Source organism: Mus caroli, unplaced genomic scaffold (assembly GCF_978045245.1).
Source record: "Mus caroli unplaced genomic scaffold, Mus_caroli_1 scaffold_4, whole genome shotgun sequence".
In the NCBI taxonomy this organism is placed as follows: domain Eukaryota; kingdom Metazoa; phylum Chordata; class Mammalia; order Rodentia; family Muridae; genus Mus; species Mus caroli.
The window spans coordinates 68,916,670-68,939,002 of record NW_028227259.1 but is presented as its reverse complement, the minus strand read 5'-3'; the positions used below and the strand labels follow the sequence as shown (position 1 = coordinate 68,939,002).

The 22,333-nt window shown below is 43.7% G+C and overlaps 1 protein-coding gene across 10 annotated transcripts in view; it reads left to right on the top strand.

Moving 5' to 3' along the window:
- The window catches only part of Apbb2 (amyloid beta precursor protein binding family B member 2), a 326,097-nt gene that overhangs the window by 208,914 nt on the left and 94,850 nt on the right, over positions 1-22,333 (top strand). For 7 of the 10 annotated variants that reach the window (XM_029477235.2, XM_085836739.1, XM_029477232.2 and 4 more), the window contains one exon: positions 18,340-18,548. In XM_029477235.2, coding sequence (XP_029333095.1) covers positions 18,340-18,548 — 209 coding nt within the window. The remainder of the gene's footprint in view (positions 1-18,339; positions 18,549-22,333) is intronic. The other 3 variants (XM_021162015.3, XM_021162014.3, XM_021162011.3) reach the window with 1 other exon arrangement.

The following is a 22,333-nucleotide window of genomic DNA, read 5'->3' as shown; positions in this document are numbered from 1 at the left end:
TGCGCTCTAAGCCGTCTTGCAGGTATTAAGTTAAAGCTGTTGACTCTCTGCTGGTTTTTCAAATGTCATTTACTAAAAAGGAAGCGGCTGCTCCTGTGAATGACCATAGAAGGGAAAGAATATTGCAAATGCAGGAGCCATTGTGTTTCTAATGGGCTGGGATGGGGAGACTGGGGTAGACTAGAGAGCCGCTGACTTCTCCATTTCCCCACTTCTGCATAAAGATGTGTAATGTAGTCCTTGGGGACCTCACTCCAGTCTCTGCATCCCGAGTTAAGATGAGCAGAGAACTTGCTCTCTGTGCTTGTCAGTACTATAGACTGCCTTCTGCGATACCTGAGTAACGAAGGAAATGACTTGTGGAAAAAAAATTAACGAAGGAAATCAAAGAAACGTGGAGGCGGGTTTATAAAGACAATGGAGTGTTTCTCTACATAGAGGCTAAGTTTTTGGAATAAAATCGTTCCCTCCTCCCAGACCTAGAGTCTCACAGGGAAGAACTGTGTTAATAGCCCTCTTTGTTAGGTGTCCCTAGGGTTTATGAGTTAGTAGAAATATACTGACTGGATGGTTATATATTATATAATGTATTATATAATTCTATATTATATATTTATACACAATTATATACAATATAATGTATATATAATAAAAGAAATATGCGATTTATAGGTAGAAAGTGAATATATGCAATATATAATATATGTAATAATTATATAATCTATATATTTTGGATGGTTATAGGAATTATTCTCTCAAAATTCAAGCCAGGAGATTCTGAGAGGAGAACTGTGTGTGAGGAAAATCCTTCTACCTCTGAGGCATAAATGGTAAATAGATGGCCTTGTCAGAAAGACCTGTGAGCTGTGAACCAGAGAGACTAAGAAGAAGAGACTAAGAAGGCAGGGGGCAAATGTGTGTTTGTTGTTCTTGAGGGAAAAAAAGCACTTCAGTGTTTGACAAGGGACAGCCCTCCGTTTGTGCTGAGCCTAAGGTGACAGCTGGCCTGGGACTGAGCTTTCTCAGAACATGGGGCTTGTAGTGCTAAAATTAGCTCAGACCAGGCCCCACAACACTTAGTCGGTCACCCTAGGGTCTGCACTGTGCATCTCAGTTGGTCAAGCCTGCTTTCTGCTCACCAGTGGTGCCTGTAGTGAGTGTGGCTACCCCAGGTGCTCCTCACACTTGAATGCCTCTGAGGATAGAGTTTGCTCTGAGTTTAGCCCACAGCATTGGGTTACTCTGGTCCCATTGACAAGACATTGCTGAAGCAGGGTTGGACACATAAGTTATCTTCAGTCTTGAAATGAACATAGGTGGAGAGCACTTACAGTCTGAATACTGGGGAAGGGATGGGGTGGGCAGAGACAGGTTGCTCTCTGGGCTTCACTGGCCAGCCAGCCTGGTCTACGTGGTGAGCTCCGGGCCAGTGAGAGACACTGTCTATACATAAAACAAAATAGAATAAAATGAGTCTTTTTTCTTTTTTCCTTTCTTTTTTTTTTTTTTTTTTTGAGTTTTTTGAGACAGAGTTTCTCTGTATAGCCCTGGCTGTCCTGGAACTCACTCTGTAGACCAGACTGGCCTCGAACTCAGAAATCCGCCTGCCTCTGCCTCCCAGGTGCTGGGATTAAAGGCGTGTGCCACCATTGCCCGGTTGAGTCTTTTTTTTTTTTTTAAAGTGGCTGAAACCTAAGGATTGATGTCACCCGTAATTGTCCTGACGTCAACATGCACATGTGTGCATACACATCTTTATACACAGGTGCATTTACATGCTTGAACACAGGGACACACAGGCACACAAGGACACACACAGACTGGGACAAAGACACACATAAACAATACACACACTCCCAACTCATTCCTCCGAAATACTTTGGTGCAGAGAAAAAGGTGGAGTGGGAAGAGGGAGTCAGTGTTAATTGAAAATTCAATGCACGGGAGAAATGAGAAAATTGATTCAATTTATAAACTTTTACGCAAATCCCCTTCCATTTGTAGCTCCTACTTATGAGTCATGATTGGCTGTAACATGGTTGCCAAATTAATTTATAAGGCCATTATAATGATGTCTTACATAAAGATAATTTGGGAAGGTTGGAGAAGTAATGAGGCACTTTAGGGTGATGAGCCCAGACCCCCCCATACTCCCTTTCATCCCTTGAATCCGGAGATGCATTCCTGATGAGGGCACACCCACCCTTCAGAAGGGGTAAGACAGCAGAAGGGTGGTTGGTGGTCGGTTCACCTTTAAGGTAGGCAGGTTTCGGATAATAGCAATTAGGGTAAAGGCAAAAATGCTTTTGGAGAATCCCTCACAAATTATAGGACCGATATGTGCAACCTAAACATGTGTTCTTATGTGTAAAGGATACAGATGCTAAGCACAATATAACTGCTTTCACAGAAATCCATTCCGATTCTGTAACTTGCAGGGATTTCAAAGATGTTATATTGGGTAACCCTGGGGTTAAAGCATGTTTCCTTTCCATTTCAAAACCGGTCAATATATTCTTTATTTAATCTGATTGAGCTTCATTTTTTTCTCTTTAAGGGTGTGCTTCTTTGAAGAGATATAGCTGGAAGTCATGTTGTCATGGCAACAGTTACACGCTGGGAGGAGGGAATCTTTTAAATGGCCAGTGACTGGGATTTTAATCTCCAGTCTATAGACAGCTGAACAGTACTGGATATGGAATTTACAATCTTATTTTGCTGTGTCTTTTCACTTCTGTTACTGATGTGCAATATTTGAACATGTGCTATGATGCATAATTTGTATATAACAACACTCAACTCCAGCTCATCTGTTCTCTGTGTTGTCAGTAATCTCAAAATATATGAATTTTCCTGCTCAGAACGTTTGCTAGTGTTTTGTTGCCTGTGTGTTAAGTTCTAGATACATGAGTGTGGCATATTAAGGCCTGCCAAAAGAAAAACAAACAAAACAACAACTTTGATTTTCCCCTGGCATCTGTCATAGGTCTATACAGATCCTTTGACTCCATTGTTTAAGAGCTGAGAGAAAAATGTCTCACAGCAGAAACTCTGGTACTGAATATCAAATGACCTGATGGCGCTTGTCTCTGCCAGGAGGGGAGGGTGTGGCAAGAAGATTCTGTCCTTTCAAGGCAGGCAGTAATTAAAAACTGTTTGCAGAAGAGACCCAGGTTTTAGTTTAGGGGGAGGGGATGGTTCCAGCCCATAGTACAGACAAAAGCTGGGGAAGCAGTATATGTGGCATTGCCTAAGATTAATAGTTATTATCTAGATAAATAGATTAGAAGTGGCCTGACGGAGTAAGGTGAGAGAGGCCGGGGGTGGGGCACGGCGCAGAGGGAGTCGAATGCCATGTTAGCGGAAGTCAGTTCATTCTATCCAGGAAGTAAGAGGCAAAGCTTAGTAGAAAGGAGTCTTGTCTGAGAAATGTCTAAGTAAGGTATAAAAAGGTGAAGGGGCAGAACCACAAGTAACAGTGTGTGTAACGGCTCATGCCAACTTCAGAAGTATTCTTTCAGTGTGCATCGTTGTTTTGAGAAAGTGGACAAGTTTCCCTTAAAGGATAATTCTCTCCCATATACTTCTGGGTAATTTCTGTCCATACAGTGTACGTGCATCCAATGCATGGTTTCAAGTGCTACACAGTACTACTCCAGGGTTTGACAGACTCTGCTGGGTTCAGTTTTCTAGGAATCCCCTAGCACATTCCCTCTGTAGAACGGGATGCACAGGTGCGTGACATACAGACTTGAGACTGCTCAGTGCCTATAGATCACTAGGGGATAAATACTTTAGAGAAGAAAATAAGATATGTTTTAGTTCACAGATGTATAGGAATAATTGCGCATTTTCCCCAGTGGGAATACAACCATGCTGTAACAGGTCGAATTAGATTGTTCTGATAGATAGGTGGTAAGTTATGCGCTCGCTCTCTCTCTCTCTCTCTCTCTCTCTCTCTCTCTCTCTCTCTCTTTCTCTCTCTCTGAATAGTGTTTTAGTTAGGGTTTCAGTTGCTGGAAAGAGATGCTATGACTGCAGGAACTCTTTCAAAGGAAGGTATGTAACTGGGGCTGGCTTACATTTCAGAAGTTGATTCCATTATAATCAATGCAGAAAGCATAGTGGCACACAGGCAGATGTGGTGTCGAAGGGGCCAAGAGTTCTACATCTGGATCTGCAGACAGCAGGAAGAGAGAGTGACACTGGTCCTTGCTTCAGCTTCTGAAACCTCAAAGTCCTCCCCTAGTGACACAGTTCCTCCAGTAAGGCCACACCTACTCCAAAAGGTCCACAGTCCTAATCCTTTCAAATAATGACACACCCTATGAGCCTGTGGGGGCCATCTTCATTCAAACTACCACATGGGGTAACTTACCAACTTAAATCTCATCTCTGTACTCCTTTACAGACAGACCCAAAGGCCACAAGAAAGAGAGATAAAGGCTTCACAAGTGGCCAGATGACATCTGGGTCAAGTGCAGATTAGATATAGTCTTTATCTGCAGTAAGAATTTGTATAGTTCTCACTCTATCAGCAAAGTAAAATGTAGGGTTTTTTTTTTAATGAGCTAGTCACTGGGGCAGAAAGGGGATTGTTAAACTGGTATCTCTCTATAACAGAAAGGAAGGGAGAGGGGTAGATGGAGGGAGGGAGGGAGGGAAGGAAAGAAAAGGAAAGGAAAGGAAAGGAAAGAAAAGAAAAGAAAAGAAAAGAAAAGAAAAGAAAAGAAAAGAAAAGAAAAGTATACTAAAGTAAACTCCAGCTTTTATAAGTGGTTTATACTGTCTCTATCCTCAGAGGGAATTAACAACAAAATACTTGTATTTTCTGACTCTTTTTGTTCCTAGCCACGTGGTTGGGTGCTTTGAACTGTAATCTTCTAAAGGGGAAGCTAAAACTGCTCTCTGTTCATTTATCACAGCTCATCTGTAACACAGCAAGACACAGGGCTTGCTTCTCTGAGGAGAGAATTACACAACCTTGGAGGACAAAGCTCTGTGCATCACCACTGATGTCGCCCTGTTTTGTCTGCCACAAGAAGGGCTCTGACACGGCATCTGCTTTATTTGCTCCTGAAGAATGCCACTTCGTCTCCACTCCTGAGACATAAGGATATTTTTGTGTGACAAGCTGACTTCTCTCAAAAGCCTTTCCTTCATAGGGTTGTCTTTCCTAGGGAAAGTGATGGAGGGAGCATTAAAACAGGGGATGCTTAGGACGTTCCTGAATTCAAGGACACGTCGGCCATCATTTATAAACGGACACTCGTTATCCATATATCTAGCAAGGGGAAAACTGGAGCAAATTCAGGACAAAACCTTGTATAAATCAGCCGTTACATGTGAACGGATGGTATTCTAGGATGAGAGAGAAAAAAGAGCCCACGACTACTCCTGTAGCAATAAATTTAGAGTCTCTCCCTGAGACCCTGTAGATCAGAAATCTCTTAACGCCTGCCTCAAGAACATTTTTTTTTTCTGGTAGAAATATAATTTGAGCATCTTGGCTAGAATCTGAAGCCTAGTGGGTTTACTAGTACATCTGTGGGTGGGCAGAAAATAGCAAGCAGGGATTCTGGTTCCTTTTGGACATCACAGCCAAGTAGGACTCAGATTCAGCAGGCCCTCCCCAGCCTGTTTCCCATTTCCCTTTCTACGCTGCTTTGCTCTTCAGGATCCTCCTCTTTCCCCAGGGCTTTCATCCACATAGATGTTATTTTGACATCCAGAATCTCCAAAATTGAAGAAAGAAAAGGGGAGCATTGTTAACTGCATTGGTTAATCTTCAGAAAATTTACATTGCGCCCGAGTGGTGTGAAGCAGGTTTGGAGCAGAGCAAATGTGGTCTTTCCATTAAGGAGTTTAGATCTGTTTTTAGCCTTTTACTAAGGATTTGTGATTTAAGCCCTAACTAGTTCCATATCCTAATCTCTACAGGAAAAAAAAAAAAAAAGTTCTTATAAACTTGGAGCACAGATTTGTTGTGTGAGAGTTTTGAGAATAATCATTCCAGTTTTGTCCTTTCCTGGAATGTTGGTTCAGTCATCTAATATTGTATTGTACTATATTCTATTTTAAGTTTTTAAAAAAATGACACTTTCTACACATGCATTCCTGGCAGATGGGATCCACAAATACCCCTGCCTCTTTTCTGCCAGCAGCCCAGCATCTCTGAGAGTGTGGAGCTCTCCGAGATGCTCTTTCCCACTCTTTGATTGCTGGTAAAGAAAAGTATTCCCAGTTTGCCTAGAGAATCTTGACTTTCCTTTCTTGGTTTAGGATTGTGTGTTCTGGGGGAGGAAGAGGTGCAGATTAAAGAATTAAAATCATTGAATGAAAAGGACGGGCAACTGTTGCTTGGTTTTAGTTGAATCCTGTCTACACTTCTTAAGAGTTGTGGCAAGTTAGGGCAATCCACTGCCTACACTTGTGATGTTCGGCAATGTTTGGAAATAAAGTCAAAGTGCTGGGACTCGGGGACTGTGGAGACTGAGTGAGTGGGAACTTAGAAAGCTGTGTACCAGCAGCTCCATGTTTTAGAACGCCACAAGACAGGATTGAAAAGACTATAATTTAGGTGGCAGCAGGTTTGCGTTTGCCTCTGAGAGCACAAAGCAGACCTCTTGGGAGTTGATTCTTTCCTCAGTGAGAGGATTGCTATTCATTTTCTTGTTCTTAGATGAGTTAGGTTCTGCTGCTAATAACTCAGAACTCTAAGATAACTGGGACTTCCTATAATAGAAATGTGTTCTCTTTTCATATAGCAATTTAGAGGTACCATTCTGTTAATAGGATGGCTTTGCTCCCAAAAGACTTCACATGCCATTTCTTCTGCTGCTCGCCTACTCTACTATCCTCAGGGATAATCTGTTTTTAGGGTTCAAAGCAACAGTACTGCTCCAAGCAGCAGAAAATGTGTGCCTACCAGATCCTTTTTAAGGCAAGCTCTTACAAATTGTTATGTAATTCCTCAGCTTTACGTTGAGAATGCTTCCTACACAGGCAAACCTAGCTGCAAGGGAGGCTGGAAAATATAGTGGTTATACGTCCAACCAAAGTTTATATTGCCATAGAGGAAGAAATTAGAGATGGGATAAACACATTTCAATGTCTGCTACAACTTGTTTATATACTTTCTTTTAAAAATTGCACGTAATTAACTCACTATGCAAAGTCATTATAAAACAAAACAGCTCAGATACAATGTATAGCCTTCACTGTCAGTTTCTGCCTTTTACAGCCTGACTATGTCCCATATACTAACTTCCTTGTTGTTTTTGGTGGGAAGGAAAATGGTTCTTTTTTGAGGAACTTCTTTCACTAGGTAAGTAAGACTTTGCGAAGTTTTTGAGGAAGAAATTTAAATTCTTATTGCCAGGCAAGGTAGTCATATACCTTTTATCTCGATACTCAAGAGGCAGGAGCAGGTGGATCTTTAGGAGTTCAAGTCCAACTTAGTCTACGAAGTCAATTCTAGGCCAGTCAAGGCTGAATAGTGAGAGCCTGTCTAAAAAAAAAAAAAAAGGAGAAGGAGAAAGAAGAAAGAAGGAGAAGGAGAAAAAGGAGAAGAAGGAAGAAGAGGGAGGAGGAAGAAGGGGAGGGAGGGAGGAGGAGGAGGAAGAAAATTCATCATAAATTTAAGCCCAGATTGAGTAATACCACAAGACAACTTCTCAAAATAAAAATATAAAAATATAAAAATATAAGGAGGTGAACTCTAGGGAGAAGAGGGGAGGAAAGGAAAGGGAAAGAGAAGGGAGATTAAATTTCTTCTCAACTTCTCTATTCTCTCATTATTTTATTAATTGGAATATTTTTATGCTTTCTGTATATAACACTTCAAAGTCTATTGGGGTGGGGAATAAATATTTTCTCCAAATCTTTTCTCCAAAAAGAGCAAAGTTGGTGCACATGCCTTTAACTCACCGTTAATCTCAGCACTCAGGAGCAGGAGCAAGCAGGTTTCCGTGAGTTCAAAGGACAGCCAGGGTACCACATAGTGAAGATTTTTCTTTTTTTTATCTGTTTGGCTTTTTTTTTAATTTACAAAAGAAAAAAAAAACTCAGAAAAGACTTTTTAAACCCCCCACTTTGACCTCTGTAAGTATGTTTTAGACCTTCATCTCAGAAAACCTCCTTTCCTGTGCTCCTCTCTGACCACGTGCTGAAGCTCAGTTTTCGAATCAGATGTTAAAGGTTATCCATTAAACTCCCAGCAGCCTGGACAATTTGCTTCAGTGCCACTGAGTTCCTGAACAGGCACCCATTACTCATCTTTAAAATTCACTCGACACATAGAGTAAGTTCCACACTGAATTTTTCCTAACTGAAGAGCTAGAAAAAACTGCGAGCAAGTTCCTGATCATTGTAAAAGTCTGTTTCTTTACTGAGAAAAGATGAATAATATTTGTTCCATCTTCGCGCTGTCCAAGTTTTCTGGGATCAGATGAGTCAGGACTGGGCACAGAACTTACAAGGTAATGTTAGAAGAGAGGGCACCTTATACATCAGAAGCACAGTAGGTGCATATTAATTTTAAAGAGTGCAGTGCTATAATGTCCCCATGTGTAATTTCTGATTTTAAAGACCATAGCGAAAAGACTGTTACTGTTACCAAATTTTGTTTCCATTCCCAAGACTCTCAAGAGTCATCAGTCATTCTGTTATTTAGCATAGGTCAAATCCTAAGCCTTACAATAATAGTGACTTTGGACTTGGAATAGGTACCTAGTGTCTTGTCCGCATTGGTGTTAGAGACCAGCCCAGAAGATCCAAACCCAAGAGTTTAAAAATACAGTAGAGACCTTGCCAGAATAATTAGAAGAGAAAACTGACTCTGTTTAACATACCTCCAAATCTGTCTGCCCTGAGAGAATGTGGTGCTGGTGCCTGCCACTGTAAAATGAGAAAACAAATCGGTAAACGTGGGCTGGCAGAGTGGGTGATACCCCGATGTCATCTCTGAATGAAATTTGCAGTTGGCCTTTGCTTGATTTGCACAGTCTGAGCTCTTCCTGACACCCCAAGTTTAGGACCAGGCACTAGATACCTGAACTTGAAGGCAAAGAACTAGCAACCTGGCTTGTTAGTCTCTTCCTCACTCCTCCCTGGTATTGAACAGGGTGCCCTGCTGTCAGTCACTGGGTGAGAGGGTACTGGATAACAACGGGGGGAAAAAAGTAATGTGACCTGCCAGGAGCTTTTCTATAAATGTAGTTTATTCTTTTGACTTTTGAAAAAAATCACCAACATATTGCAGATTATAATACTGTGGTCCCTGAAGCGCCTTCTGAATCCATGATCACGCCTACGCTTACAGATCCTGGAAGTTTGTTGGTGTCGATGCAGTTTTCTACCTACACGTCTCAAAAGTAAAATAATGCCTCTTCGCTGGTTTAAAGTTAATCCTTTAAGGTTTTTGAGGAAGGAGGATCCGTAAGCCCGAGGCTTCTCAATGGCAGTTGTAGATTCTGCTTTATTACATGGGATTGCATGCCAGAAGTAGACGTCACTTTCTATCTTCTAATTCTAAGTGTTTGGTTATGTTTGCTTCACTATGGCCAAAATCATCTGGCATAAACAAGCTAAGGCTTAAGGTTTCAGAAGGAGCTTGGTCCATCATGTTGGGGGAAGACCGGGGCAGATTGACTCCTGCCCAGGTGACAATGTTCACAACCCAGTAATCCAGGAAGCAGAGAAGACAGACTGGGATAGCTGGGACCACTAACCAGGCCCCACCTCTCGGAGCCCCCTGCCCCCTGCCCCCTGCCCCCTGCCCCCTGCCCCCTGCCCCCTGCCCCCTGCCCCCAGCCTGAAGTATGACATCACAGGCTAAATAAGAGCTGTGGAGGCCATTGCAGATTCAGGCCTACCTTAGCACATGTCGCTTCAAGACTTTATCTACTGTCCCCTTTTGTAACTAGTAGGAAAGTCCATGTGTGTTTTAGTGTGTGTTTGGGCATTCCGAATTAGACTTTTTGATGGTGGGGTGAAATACTTATGTTGCTCAGTGCAATAGATTCAGATGTGTGTGGGTTTGATTGGGCAAGTGAATATTTACAAATGTAAATTATCCTTCTGGGTAATTTATTAGCTCTTACACGTCATGCCTTTTTGTCTGTAAGTGTGGAGAGTTCCCCTACGTGTGTTGCTTTGGTTTGGGTTAACAACCTGAGATTAGAAAGGACCAGCTCTTTTCTGTCTTAAGGGAGCATCAGGCTACGTCCTATTCTCTCAGACTGTCTCCCAAGCAGGAAGCATTCTCAAAGTGAGACTGTCTTAGGGATGAGGCAACACACTGCTTCACTGAAGACCTAGCTGCACACCATAAACGGCCATCCCCTGGTTATAGAGGCTGGGAAGCAGGGGAGGGGAGGGGAGGGCTAGAGGGGCTGGAGGGGATGCGGGGGAGTGTGGAGGGGTGTGGCTTAGTGGTAGAGGGCTTGCCTAGCATGAATGAAGCCTGGGCTCCATCTGCTACACCACCAGCTCTCCCCCTTCCAAAAGAGAGAGAGAGAGAGAGAGAGAGAGAGAGAGAGAGAAGGAAGGAGGGAGAGAGGAGAGGAGAGGAGAGGAGAGGAGAGGAGAGGAGAGGAGAGGAGAGGAGAGGAGAGGAGAGGAGAGGAGAGGAGAGGAGATCAGTATCAATCTGCTGCTCAGGCTAGTCATTTAAAAACTTTGATGAGACTAGATGGGCGATGTTTTTTGATTGAAAGGAAATTTGCCTTTTTTTTTTTAACTGGGGAAATAACAACAACACAACCCGGAGCTTGTCTGTGGCAGCCTTTCAGAAGTCTTTTTTTCAGGACGGAGTGTACTGTTTGGAAGAGTCCCTCAACTTGAGTGGGAGAACCCTCAACTATAAATATCTCCCTATTTCGGGCATTTAAAAACTCTTCCTAATAAGTGTTTGAAGGAAAATATGCAGAAGAACAAGGGACATCAACACCCCCCAAACTTCGAAGGGTTTTATTATAACTTAACAGTACCACCGGAGAACTCAATGCGTTCTACAACCAAGACCTTGGGAAATAGACGTTTTTCTTCTCCAAAAGAAAGGGGGGGCATCAAGTGACTTGTTCTTCTGATCTTGGAAAACATCCACCATGACCTTCCGATTTTCCCTTTGTGTGAAGAGTAAATGCTTAGCCACAGAGTGGCTTTCCTGTTGTGGGAGCGTAGCTGGCTTTTTCCAGACTCCTTCCCTTTGCGCTTGCTCTTCAATCTGCCAGGTCGGTTGCCCACCCGGTCTAAGAAGAATCCGCTTGCCCTGAGACGCTGCAGACCATCCTGTGTAGAGACCTCACCCAGCTCTCACTGCAGAGCTTCTTCTCACTTTGCATCTCTTTCATTGCTCTGTCCTCCTCTTCCTTCTGGGTGTTGATAAGAAACCCTTCATGCTAAAGAACGAACAGAAGGATGGCTTTCAGTCAGTGTGTGTGTGTGTGTGTGTGTGTGTGTGTGTGTGTGTGTGTGTATGTAAGACACAGAGACTCTGGCCAGTGGCTATAGAGCATCTCTTAGTTAGGGTTCCTATTGTTGCGATAAACATCATGACCAAAAGCAACTTTGGGAAGACCGGTTTATTTCTCCTTATACTTCCATCGAACAGTGTATCATCCCAGGAAGTCAGGGCAGGAACTTGAGGAAGGAGCAGGGGCCATCGAGAAATACTGATCACTGGCTTGCCCTTCATGGCTTGCTCAGCCCGCTTGCTTTCTTTCTTTCTTTCTTTTTTAAGATTTATTTATTTATTATATGTGAGTACACTGTAGCTGCGTTCAGACACTCCAGAAGAGGGCGTCAGATCTTGTTATGGACGGTTGTGAGCCACCATGTGGTTGCTGGGATTTGAACTCAGGACCTTCAGAAGAGCAGTCTCTTAACCACTGAGCCATCTCTCCAGTCCCTCAGCCTGCTTTCTTATAGTACCCAGAACCACTTGACCAGGGCTGGCCATCTCTGCAGTAAGCTGGCCCTCCCACATCAATCATTAATCAAGAAAAGGCCTCACGGGTTTGCCCATGGACCAGTCTGAGAGGGACATTTTCTCAGTTGAGGTTTCCTCTTCCCAAATGACTCTAGCTTGTGTTAAGCTGACACAAAACTAGCCAGCACAGCACATTCAATAGAGCAATGACTGCTCTTTTCAGCCTTCCTAGGCCCGTGACTCTCAAAAGCCTAGGATTCTGGAATAACCAATGAGATGACTATTAGAGATGCAAACTCCTGAGCCTACTCCCACTTGAGCCAGAAACACTGGGCAGAGCCCTAGGCCACCAGGCAACCCGGATGTTAGAGGAGTCTCACCTTCTGTCTATCATAATGGCATGTGTTCTCTGGGCTCCACCGCATAACCTGGCTCAGGCTGGAAAGGAAATGCTTGTGGGATACTTTCATCCATCTTCCCTCACCACCACAGACACTGGGAGCACCAGGCACACAGTGGTAGCGGATGCCATTCTGAGACCTCAGGGCAGTAGTTTGTGCTCAGCAGTGCAGACCTTGCTAAATATAAACTCCCGGCTCTCCCGTCCATGCCTCCTCTGTGCTCTGTCTAAGGAGAGGATGTTTCCAGCTGTTGTCCATGCTAATTTGTTTTTCTTTGACCCTTGGATTCCTGAAAGAGAGCTTGGGAGAGGATGATTAGAGGCAAGGGTACTTCTCGACCTGCAGGTCCCCACAGTTCGCCAGACCCTAGAGGGAGCCAGGTGGAGCCCCATGGGGCTAGTGCCCCAGCTGGCTGGAATGGGTGGGACTTTGCTGCTCATAAATGGGCTTCTTGTTTCTGTGCCAAGCATATTACTTATGGCCCAAAAGGGACTTTGTGCAGCCGTCAGCCTTTCCATTTTTTTTTTTTTTTACTCTCCAACTTCCAGTTCCTGTTTCCTGTTGCTTAAATAATAATAATAATAGCAATGAAATACAGACAAGAGAGGACCACAGACTCATTCTGAAGAGAGACCTGTGACTTTTCAGCTCTTGGCCGAAAGCATCTCCTCTCAGCGTGTGACAGCCTCCAGTGAGGTTCTGTGATGACAGGAACCTGGAAACTGGGAGAAAGCGTCTTAAGTCCAAGCTCCATGGGAGAAAAGGAAGAGGAGCATCAGTTTCATGGTGTGAGGGAGGCTGGGATTTCTGCTTAGCTTCTAGCAAGATATGGCAGCTAGAATGGCCAAGGCTGCTTTGCCAGGGCTGGATCCAGGAGGCAGGCATTTAAAGGGGGACCTGTATTAGAAGAATATTCTTGTCCGTGGACCCAGGGTACTGGGTGGTGGTGCCTCCAGGCCAGGCATCCATAGAGAATCTTGGTGTTATTACTCAGTTCTTGACCGTGGTTTGATGGGAGACTGTCTCATGGTCTTACCCCTGTACCATCATTTCTCGTTCCTGGTTCCTATGTTTTATTACCCTCCTCCCCATGCTGTCAATACTGGTGAGGTTTTTTTTCAGGTCTCTGAAAAATTGACCCTGCTCTGTATCAGGATATACCTTATGTCCTTGGTTGAAATCCATCTACTGTCCTCTGCAAACCTTAGAAGTGGGGAAAACAGTTCTGCCTTCATCTCAGGGCAGCTGTGTGCCCTGAGCCCCTGCAGGAAGGGCACACAATCCACACCCAGCCAGCCTCACTCTCCTTTTTAATCTTCTTAGCATCTATAACATCACAGCTACAGAATGCCTAAAGGGCCAGGATCTGGCCCTGACTTCTAGCTGGGATTGCCTTGAACATTAAATGTAGACAAGTCATGTATTATGCAGTGAAAAGTGACTTTTTCACCTCCTGAGACTGTAGACCACAGAAGGAAATGTAAAAAAACAAACAAACAAACAAAACAAAACAACGAGAAAGCAACTCTCTATTTGGTTTGAGAGAGGCTTAAGCCAAGTGTAGCACAGGCGTGAATTGTGCCTTAAATGGGATAAGTTGGTTTTAAACGTCATGAAGTGATTTTTCTAGTTGGCAGAGATAGAGACAGAGAGACAGACACTTGAAAGACAAAAGAGTAAGAATCCTGTTAAAGAAGAAAGGCAGGTGAGAGGGTCTGGTTTCCCAGGCTGCCCTTGCTGGAGTGACCTGGAGTGATTTCTCCAATGAAAAGTCACGAGGAGCGGGCGTGGTGGCACACGCCTTTAATCCCAGCACTTGGGAGGCAGAGGCAGGCAGATTTCTGAGTTCAAGGCCAGCCTGGTTCTACAAAGTGAGTTCCAGGACAGTCAGGGCTATACAGAGAAACCCTGTCTTGAAAAACCAAAAAGAAAAAAAAGAAAAGAAAAGAAAAGAAAAGAAAAGGAAAAGAAAAGAAAAGAAAAGAAAAGAAAAGAAAAGAAAAGAAAAGAAAAGAAAAGAAAAGAAGAAAAGAAAAGAAAAGAAAAGAGAAAAGAAAGAAAAGAAAAGAAAAGAAAAGAAAAGAAAAGAAAAGAAAAGAAAAGAGAAAAGAAAGAAAAGTCACGAGGAGATTATCTTAATGTTACCCTTACTCTTGGAGCCATGGTGGCCATTTCGCCTCATGATTTCTATACTGGGCATTTTCCTTGGTACTGTAGAGGGGGCACTTTGGTGAGTTGGGTAATTACTATGTTGCTGAAGTATAGCCTGGGAACAGTAGGGGCGCATCTTAACGAACAGCTGTTTCTGTACTGTGTCCTGCTCTGTCCCGAAGCTTTAAGAAGTTGTCAGGTTTGATCGGGCTCATTCGTATAGTGAATTGCTTAGCCAGGTAAGAAGATGCCCTAAGGCATCCCACTCATCCCCAGGCCAGGCCATATAACATCATGGCCAGGCTCTTTGGAGTCTTGAATGAACCCCTTGTGGGTTTTGTATTTTTGTTATAAAGATATTGAAAATACTCTGACATGACTGACTTCGTGTGTGTGTGTGTGTGTGTGTGTGTGTGTGTGTGTGTGTGTGTGTGATTGCTTATAAAGGGAGTATCCATGTCACCACCAATGGAAACGTTTAGACTATGGAGTAACTGGGGCTTACCTTTCTCTAATCAAAACCAACACCCTCTACCACCACCCCACCACACTTTTGGCTGTTCATTAGCTTATATTTTTTTTTGTATGTGATAACTGTGTGTTTGCAATCCTTGACAGTTTAAACCATTTATGTCTGTCACTAAATAATTAATGGTTGGACTTCGTTCGAATGGAAATGTAGCGCACACAGTGTCTTTTGTCCTATTCCTTTCCATCTGTGGCCCGTTGTGAACTCTGTATTGTTATGTGCAGCTGTATTTGGCTCGTTTTTGTTATTTACTTAATCGTCTGTAATTTTCTCATTCCTCTATTAAAGGAGGTCTGAGTTGTTTTGAGCTTGGGACCATTTTAATGTTGCTACTGTGGTCTGAATACCTAGTACACATGTGTGGGTTCTCTAGGACGTATACCAGGTATGGAATTGCTGGGCCACAATGTGTGAGTTCAAAACAATTCAAAGAGCCCAGCAGTGGCATGAGTCAATAAAGTCTTTATTAGTTAAAGATATTCTTCTGTTTTCAGCTGCTTATATTCAGATTCCCCTCCAATGTATACAAGTGTATACAATGTATACAAGTATATACAATGTATACAAGTTCTCATTGTTTGACCTACCTGCCCTTGGGCATAGTGCTTTTTATTGTTTGCCAAGTTGATGCCTATGTAAGAATGTTGTGCTGAGAACTGAGATATTAAAAGTACTCTGGAGACATTCGGACTTTCTGCCAGTCTCCTCCTCTTACCCATCTTTCATTGAGACCCTACAGTTGCTCTTAGTTCCAGTTAGTTCCCTTGGTGAACTTTTGCATTCTAATGCTGGTTGTTACGCCCAAGATTACTGTGGCGTATGACCCACCCAAGGACAAACAATTCCTCTGATATAGACATCATTTAGGAGATTGCCACTAAAAATAAGAGCATCCCATTGTGATCTCAGCCCTCCCAGAAGATCTATCAAAGCGTGTGTCACACTCTCCGTTACTTTCATCCACAAATGTAGAACTGCAGATATTGAAGTAGACAACTAACCCTGTCTCTGTTACCTGCAAGGATAGTCACACGTGCCGTTGAAAGAAACAGACAGTGACCCCACATAAGTGTCAGTGGTTTGTACACAACTGATATCTCAGAATTCCTCTTCTGTTAGGCACCGAGTTTGCTATTGGAAGACCTAGTTCACTCATTAATTTCTTCCACCTTATTCATTCATCCATCTATCCATTAATCTATCCATTCTTCCAACTCTCATCCACCCAAACATCCATCCATCATCCATCATTCATCTACCCAAACATCCATCTATTCATCCATCTAAACATCCATCATCCATCCAAACATCCTCCAATCCATCCTCCATGCAACCATCTACTACTGAGTACCTCCTGTTTGGGGCTGAGGATGAGACAACATGATATCTCCCTGCCCTCCTAGTGCTTAACCCTTACACTAGTTTGTGATGCTTCTGGACAGGATGCTGTGAATATTAGAGCGTTGCTACGTCTTCCACCATCATCGTTGTCATCTAGTTTTAGCACCAGAATAAGCCCCCCTTTGAAGTACTTATCCAATACAATCTCAAGCAGAAATTTAAAATACAAACCAGGTAAAAATGCAGTGGGTTTGGTTCAATATAGAACAAGTCAATTCCTGCTATCTGGTGCAAAATTCCCCTCACACACTGTAGGAAGCAACATGGCTTAAAAACTACAGGCCTTGCTCTTTGTCCTTGGTCTGACATGAATTCATATTCTGGTGGTGTGCATGGCTGTTCCTCACTCTCCAGTATAAATATACAGACGTCATAAACCGCAGAGGTAGAGAGAGTGCCTTTGCATTCCTTTCCTATTTTAACCCCAGACCTTTTTGTCTGGGAGCCATAGACACACTCCAAGTTTCTCCAATTTAAGTCCTCTGCATTTTACTTTCCCTTCCCCAGTTGAGATGCTAAAAACAAAGGCTATCAGAAACAAAACAAAACAAAACAAAACAAAACCATTTATCTTCTGAAAGTGGGGCAGGAATGGGGAATATAAAAACATTTGGTTATTGGTTAGAGTCTTTGCTGCAAATGTTGTTAACTTGGAATTACATAATCATGCTTAGTATTTCTGCGGATAGAAGGCGATGTTTCCACCATAGTTTGAGACTTGTGGCAGTTTTGCCTCTAGCAAGCTGAAATGAGAATAGTGCAACAGTGTGGATGCACGGCTGTGCCCATGGACTTGACCAGCCTCTTTGTCTGGCTTCTCCTTTTCTTCTGTCCTATCTATAACAGCTTCCGTAATGGGTGCCCACATTATACAATGTTGTATTGAGCAAGACCCACATGTGTCCTTACTGGAAGTGCAATAAAGCATTCTGGCTTTGTGTACAACTCTAGAAAAGGCTCTGACCCTCAAAATAGAACAGAAGTCTAGAGCCCAGGAGGCCAGCCTACACTCACAGATACAGTTAAGCTGTGACTTCATGATCCTTCCACCTCTGAAAGTCTCACCCTGCTTCTTTTCTCTTGTGCTGTTTATCCCTTTAATAGGTTCAACTCAAGGGTAGGAAGAAAAAGGTTTTTAAAGCAAATAACTCCTCAGTAAACTGAGAAATTGTCCAGAGTGTTAATTTTATTTGGCACCTACTTTGCTTAAGGGCTATTGATTGGATTTGAATGTCTTTGGACTCTGCGGATGCTCGTCCATTTGCCACACTCTCTGCCATTCTGTATAGCCTCTCACTCCCACCTTCTTCCATGTGTTTACATTACTGACCCAGTTTTGAAGCCAGGCTGGCCTTTTGTTGAATTCCACAGCTATTTATTTCAGCTTGTTCTTACTAAAAGTGTGCAGTGCAGAGTCCTGGAGTCCTGAAAAAGACACTGCTCCTCTGTGGGTGTCTGGATGCAAACCAGTGCTTTATCTATAGAAAGCGGTTACAGAAACTTAGACTTATAGCCAGGAAGGATGTATAATGCCAATCAGTCAGTCTTCCTGATTGACAGCGGGATCTGGCAGGCTCTGTATGTAAACATGTGGAATTTGTCTTCACGTTTGGTTATGATTCATGGAGCTTTAGCTTGAGGTTCTTGGAGGTATGGGGTGACTTGAAAATCAGGTCATTATACTAGAGATGGCCACCAGTCTTTCCAGTTCTTTCTCCTCTCAATTACCCCTTTCACCACAATTTATATGGTAGGTTCTTCTCAGTTCAGTGCAGACATTTCTGTGTGTAGGGTTTGCCTGGCTGTTGGAAGCTTTCTTTTTCTTTTTTAATAATGTGTTCTCTCTCTCTCTCTCTCTCTCTCTCTCTCTCTCTCTCTCTCTCTCTCTCTCTCTCTCTCTCTTTCTCTCTCTTTCTCTCTCCCAGCAGATATCTGGAGTGATCACTCATTTCAGACAGATCCAGATTTGCCGCCTGGCTGGAAGAGAGTCAATGACATTGCCGGGACCTATTACTGGCACATCCCAACAGGGACGACTCAATGGGAACGGCCTGTCTCCATCCCAGCGGATCTCCACGGCTCTAGGAAAGGGTCACTTAGCTCTGTAACGCCATCTCCCACCCCAGAGAACGAGGTAAAGTGGACTGTCTTTTTACATGCTCACTAGATGTAACTCAGTTTCCTTTCAGGCCAGCAGCCTCCGCCCCACTGGGGTAAGCCTTGTGATGGCCACCCATGTTGGATGTAAGAGCTCAGTAGTGCTTCCTCTTCATAAATAGTGCTAATGTCTTTTCTCCTTTTAATGGATCCTGATTTCTTGAAACACCGTTCTAGGAACAAAAACCGAGAGGAGCTGATTAATGGGAAGGGGCTAAGTTTCCCCAGGGCTCGTGGAGACAGTAATTTACTCTGCAGGCACCATCGCATGGTGCTGGATCCATGAAATATTTACGCGTAGAAGAACGTCTCTTAGCCAGGCGTGTTATAATTATCGTGTATCTTATTAGCCTTGGGTTCATTTGCTAGCATGCAGAAGATGTCTTACAGAAATAACCCTTGAGAGCACTTAGATGCTTAATTCCTATTTAAGGAGAAAAAAAAAGGGGAGATGTGTTTATTTAGCAGAAGTGACATTATTTTAGAAATAATTAGCCACATAAATTCCGGGCATCCCTGAGGAAGAAATTGGGATGTTTAAACAAAGAATTGAGGCCTTAAAAAATTTCATTGTGGTGTTCATTCACCCTGAGGCAAATATTTGTCAAGCCTAGCAACAGCACACTCAAGAGAATTATCATTGGGAAAGGTCACAGCCAAGTGACAGCCTATTTATTTATTTATTTATTTATGTCAGTGGCTTCTTCTCTAGCAGCCTATCTTTTCTGCCTTCCCTCCACTTTTTCTCTGATGATAAATCCTTTGTTCCTTAATGTTTAGAGCCCACTTTCTTTGCATTTGAGAAATTGGTGCATTTGAACTTTACCCCTAACCTGCCCAACTCTTCTGCATTTGCCACTGCGTTATCACCCTTAAAAGTAGCAGGCAGATTTCCGAGTTTGAGGCCAGCCTGGTCTACAAAGTGAGTTCCAGGACAGCCAGGGCTATACAGAGAAACCCTGTCTCGAAAAACCAAAAAAAAAAAAAAAAAAGTAGTCAGCCTCCTGTTCCTGACTTTCTGATTGGTGACCTGTTCTTTCCTGCGAGACTGTAAGACTGGTATTCTTCTCAGCTTCCTGCTTTAGGGCCTCAGTATCTGCCTTCCCCAGGCCCAGCCTCAGCATCTGCCTTCCCCAGGCCTAGCCTCAGCATCTCCCTTCCCCAGGCCAAGCCTCAGCATCTCCCTTCCCTAGCCACAGCCCCACTTCTCTACCTTTAGAGAGATGGGTTGGAGCTAGCTATACCCTCTTTGGTAGATGAGAGCCTTGGCTGGTTTGGACTTTGCCCTGGTCATCTGACATGTTGATTCATTACCACTTAACCACGTAGGATATTGCTGCTTAGCCCTAGAAGGTTTTGATAGCTTCTCACTGAAGCCTAATAGTTGTACATCCAGAGCAACTTCTAGTCAGTGATTTATTAACCTTGTAGTACTTGGGATAAAAATAAACTAGTGCAGCTCTAACCTTCAACAAGTTTGGTATGAAGGAGTCTGTTCCCAGCCCATCTCAGACATATCCTGGACTTATATCTTATGCTACAGATGGCCTCCCCAATGCAGAGCCAGCCAGTATCCACCTCTGTTATATCCTCCTGGTATACTGTGTTCTTCTATCCTAAATGTCCAGTTGTGTTCAACAGTAGATCACCTACAACCAGGAAAGTACATCATAGATAGGAAATCAGAGGCACAGGGCTATCAATGACATGCAGCAGTACCCAGGGCCTCTGAATCCTTGACCAGGATTATCTCAGTGCCCCTGGCTCTAGGTGTCCAATGTCCTCTGCCTCCTGTTGTCCCTAAAGTCAGGAAATTGGACTAATTTGAGACCCACTCCCTAGTCCAGGTGTCTCACATCCCCGACCCTTAGAAGAGATTGAGTCTTTCTTGTGCCTCCCTGGTGGAATCCAAGGAGCAGAGTCTGAGCTTGTGTAGCTTCTCTTTGTATTTCTTTGCTCAATATGGCAGAGTTTTGTTTCAGTGTTTTCTGCAAATGTCTTAGGAGGAATGCAGCAGAGATGGGCAGCTGGTACTGGGTAAGACTATCGGGTAGGAGAGGACCTTCCCCAGCCCTGGGATCTTGGGGCCTCTTGTCTGTTCTCTTCCATCTCCGTGCCTGCTTCCTACCCTACCCATTGTTCAGGGCCCCTTCCTCAGCTCCAAAGGACTTATCTCATCTTCTTTGTTCTTCGGAGTTTTTGGCCAGGCCAGCATCTTGTCTCAGTAGTCCCACAAAGCACACACCTGTTACCGAGGTTAGTTGCCACTCCCATTTTAACACACACACACAAAAAGCTAAGTGGTCTTCACAAAATCACAGAGCCAGTGGATGGCAGAGTCTTACTTGAACTTTGACCTGTGGACCCCCTGCTTCCACTCCCAGACTTGACACGCTCTATTAGGAAATAGAGAGTCTCTCAGATCTCTTCATCTCACAGGAAGGGCTCTCCATATCACACGCAAAGCCAGCCAGAAAATGACTACTTAATAACCGCCGTCCCAGGTGCCGATGACAGCGGAAGAGAAATGATTATTTCGCCAGCTCCGTCTCTTTGATCCCTAAATAGAATCTATTTCAACTAATTTCAAAGCATGGGGGGAGGGGGAACCAGAATGTTAAGAGAGAGGAGTGACTTGTAATGTGTCGTGCCAGGCATGCGTGTTTTCATTGAGCTCTCTCTCGTGAGCTGGCTTGAAAAGAAAAAAATCAGATCACTAAGCGCCAAATCGGTTGATGGCACAAAAGTTTAGGACTGCGAGCGAGCGAGCTTTCCTACAGTTTGGAGATCGTTACATTTCACTTTCCAAAGTTCACCCGCGAAGTGTTAAGCACAGTGTATAATGTTTCCAATACACGTGCCAGCAAGTATTTTTGAAAGTTTATCAACTGGCCGAGAAGTATTTGCTACTGAAACTTGGCCCACAGGGCTGTTCCGGGCTGTTCCTCCCTCTGCCTCCCAAACCATGTAATTGTTCCAGATTACCTCTGCAATTACGTGGCTGTGGAATTTTTAAAAGAGAAAGCGGGCCATATACGATATTTTTTTTTTTATGAATAGCGCTTGGCCTGTGGCCAAGACTTGCTTAGAATCTTCATGTAGAGATGGCCAGGGTTTCTCAAAGGAGTGTGCAAGTGGTATCCTTAGAGGGGATCCTGTCTCCTTACGAGGTAGCTCTCTACGTTGCCAATGTGTTTGTGGCCATTGGCTGCCTAAGCTGTTAGTGTCCCAGGAAGAGACAGTGCCCAAGCTCAGAACCTGCATGGTTCCATGTATCCGTAGAGTAAGGTTGCCACGTTGAGGGACTTTTCTGTCATTTCACCAAATTACAGGAGGTTGACATTCAAGGACAGGAAAGAACGTCAGAGATAGGTCTTGCAGACGCAAGGGCCGTGTTTCCCAGCCTGGGAGCTCAGGGCGGATTCCTGGTGCTCATGAAGCCCTCTGGTTCCTTGGTGCCATCTAAGACAATGGCACAAAAGCTCCAGAGAGAGATCTGTTCTTACATGGTCTTTTCAAGGGGGTTTATGGTGTGACAGCCAGACCTATAGGAAACCACCCCTGCCCCTATTTGTATGCCTGTATTACTTCCTCAAAGGAATGATCATGCCCTGCCATCTCCCATGAATAAGTATTCTCTCTTGGGGCTGGAGAGATGGCTCAGTGGTTAAGAGTACTGGCTGCTCTTCCAGAGGTCCTGAGTTAGAGTTCCAGAAACCACATGGTGGCTCACAACAGTCTAAATGGGATCTGATGCCCTCT